The 2,608-nt window shown below is 42.1% G+C and overlaps 1 protein-coding gene across 1 annotated transcript; it reads left to right on the top strand.

Moving 5' to 3' along the window:
- Positions 1-913: 913 nt before the first annotated feature.
- Positions 914-2,070, top strand: LOC149266033 (expansin-A16-like). The gene is made up of 4 exons (XM_089406906.1): positions 914-993; positions 1,051-1,190; positions 1,293-1,611; positions 1,715-2,070. Exons 1-4 carry the CDS (start codon positions 914-916, stop codon positions 2,016-2,018), a joined length of 843 nt encoding a protein of 280 aa, XP_089263032.1. The 3' UTR covers positions 2,019-2,070.
- Positions 2,071-2,608: the final 538 nt, after the last annotated feature.

Here is a 2,608-nt window from a genome sequence, read left to right as displayed (position 1 = left end):
CCCTCTTTTCTCTTCTCCCTGCTATCTTCCTCATGATTCGCTCTCTGTTCGTGAGGTTTGGTATTTCCTGTGTTAGTATCCTCAGTTATCACCTCTGTTGGTTTCTTGAAGCGATGCAGATCAATTTCCTTGTTTCTGTTCGTGGTTATTTGACTATAGGAGGGAGCAGAACTCCCTCCTCCATGACCCGACATGGTTACCAGTGCCAAGCCCTATGCCAAGCCCTAACTCAAACCCTTAGCTGCAACTCCTCCTCATAATTTGCTTATGTTCTCGCAAAAAAGTTATCTATTTACTATTAATTTAGCTAGATAAAAAAACTAGATACATTTTTTTATCTATTATTATTTATTTTAAGTTAAAATACACATTACCAACTAAGAGTGTTGATATTTATCCCCTATTACACGCTTTCCAATGGTTTTGTTTTTCTGAGCAGTGAACACGCGAATATCTCCGGTTGTATGTTACTTTTAGTAAGTGCTCTGTAAAAGTTAATGACCGGATAGGTTTACCTTTAATACTACTCCTCGCTTACCACTACTCCTTTTTTTTAAAGTCTAAATGGGATTTTATGATAAAATAAGTGTAATATGTAGTTTTACGATTTAATATTCGTTTTTTATCTAAAAAATAATTTAGCGTTAATTACCCGGTAAGGCGTTCTCTGTGAGAAAGACATCCCTAAAATGTGACGTGTGCAATCTTGAGCCATTGATTTTGTGTGTTAGATGATTGGGGTGTTTTCTGCCATTGGTTTAATCTGTTTTTTCATAGAAAAATAGTTTTTTTCTCATGGTAATGGGCCATGAAAGGCCAGACCTACTCTGCTGGCGATGAGACTCTTCCGCTGGCAATGAAACTCTTCGCAGAGACTGCCTGCTGGCGATGAGACTCTTCGCAGAGACTCTTCATGTATCCAAAGTTGTTCGATAGAGCGGATGAGTTTGTGCCCCGTCGGTTCATGGGTTCGGAAGGGGAGAAGATGCTCAAGTACGTTCTCTGGTCCAACGGCCACAGTCTCTAAGGTATTCATCGCTAATACCTTAGTTGCTTCATCGCTAATACCTTAGCAGCAGTCTCTATCATATTCATCGCTAATACCTTAGTTGCTTCTCAGGATCTCAATGGCGGTTGGAAGTATGCTCATGCTACTTTCTATGGAGGTGCAGATGCTGCGGGAACCATGGGTACTAACCATTTCCGGTTCTTATTCTTTTAATTCATCATTAATTAGCTGATAAGCTCTCCATGATTATTTTTTATTGATATGAATGTGTTTAATGTTGCAGAGGGTGCCTGTGGTTACGGCAACTTATACAGTCAAGGCTATGGGACCAACACTGCTGCTCTAAGCACTGCTCTCTTCAACAATGGGGCATCCTGCGGCGCGTGCTTCGAGATAAAATGTGTGGATGATCCCAAATGGTGTCTGCCAGGCAGCCCTTCTATTGTGGTCACCGCTACCAATTTCTGCCCCCCCAATTACGCCCACCCCAGCGACAATGGCGGATGGTGCAATCCTCCCCGAGAGCACTTCGACATGTCCATGCCTGCATTCCAACATCTCGCCATCTGGAAGGCTGGAATCGTGCCAATCCAATACAGAAGGTATAATATATTCAACTTTCTCTGCTTTAATTCTGAAGAAATCTACGCCTAAGTTTTGAAAGGTTAAATGATTATAAGGTAACATTATGATGATTGTTTGCAGAGTGGCGTGTGTGAAAGGAGGAGGAATGAGGTTCACCATTAATGGCAACTACTACTTCTACCTCATCCTCATTACCAATGTCGGCGGAGACGGCGCGGTGGCAAACGTGAAGGTGAAGGGGTCGAATACCGGGTGGGTGTCTCTGAGAAGGAACTGGGGGCAGAACTGGCAGTGCAATACCAATCTCAAGGGCCAAGCTCTCTCCTTCCAAGTCACCTCTAGCGGTGGCCGAACGGTTACTTCGTACAACGTGGCTCCCTCCGACTGGCAATTTGGACAGACCTTCCAAGGAAATCAATTCTAGAAGCGGTACGGCTAGGGCTACGTGGATATATATATAGTTTTGTCTAGATAGTTGGTAGGGCAGAGGTGCGTTCCATGCCGCCACCCGCTCAAAAAGAGTCCATATCGATATATGCGATAGTGTGCTATGGTATGTGTTCGGTTAAATGTTCGTTTGTGTAAGAACGTTACAAGCAAATGTTCGTTTTTAAAAGAAGTGAACCGCCAATGGCTCTGCGTTCAATACAATATATATCTCAGAATTTGAAAATGGTGTTTGGACTAAACGTTTTCCATTATTATTTATTATAGGAGTTGTTTTTGACGTAGTCTTTAACGCGACTTTTTGAAAGTCTTTCCGGTGATTTTTTCCGGTGAAAATCCGGCAGTGATTTATCGGAATCCAAGTTTGATAGCTAATTTCTGCACAATGAAAGCGTCCCAGGGGTTTTCCAGGGTGCTGAATCCGAATATGCAGTTAAAAAACCATTTTAACTGCAAAAAATCATGATTTCATCTCAATTTCTTCCGCCGGATTCCGTCACCGGAATCTCAAAAAGTCGCATTATAGACAACTCCGTTGTTTTTAGTGTGATATTTTTGAAAGTTTTT

This window comes from Pinus tabuliformis, chromosome 6, assembly GCF_031772625.1.
Source record: "Pinus tabuliformis cultivar Carrire ecotype Pingquan chromosome 6, CPIR1, whole genome shotgun sequence".
Lineage (NCBI taxonomy): Eukaryota > Viridiplantae > Streptophyta > Pinopsida > Pinales > Pinaceae > Pinus > Pinus tabuliformis.
The sequence above is the reverse complement of the archived record's forward strand: the minus strand, read 5'-3'. Positions and strand labels throughout refer to the sequence as shown.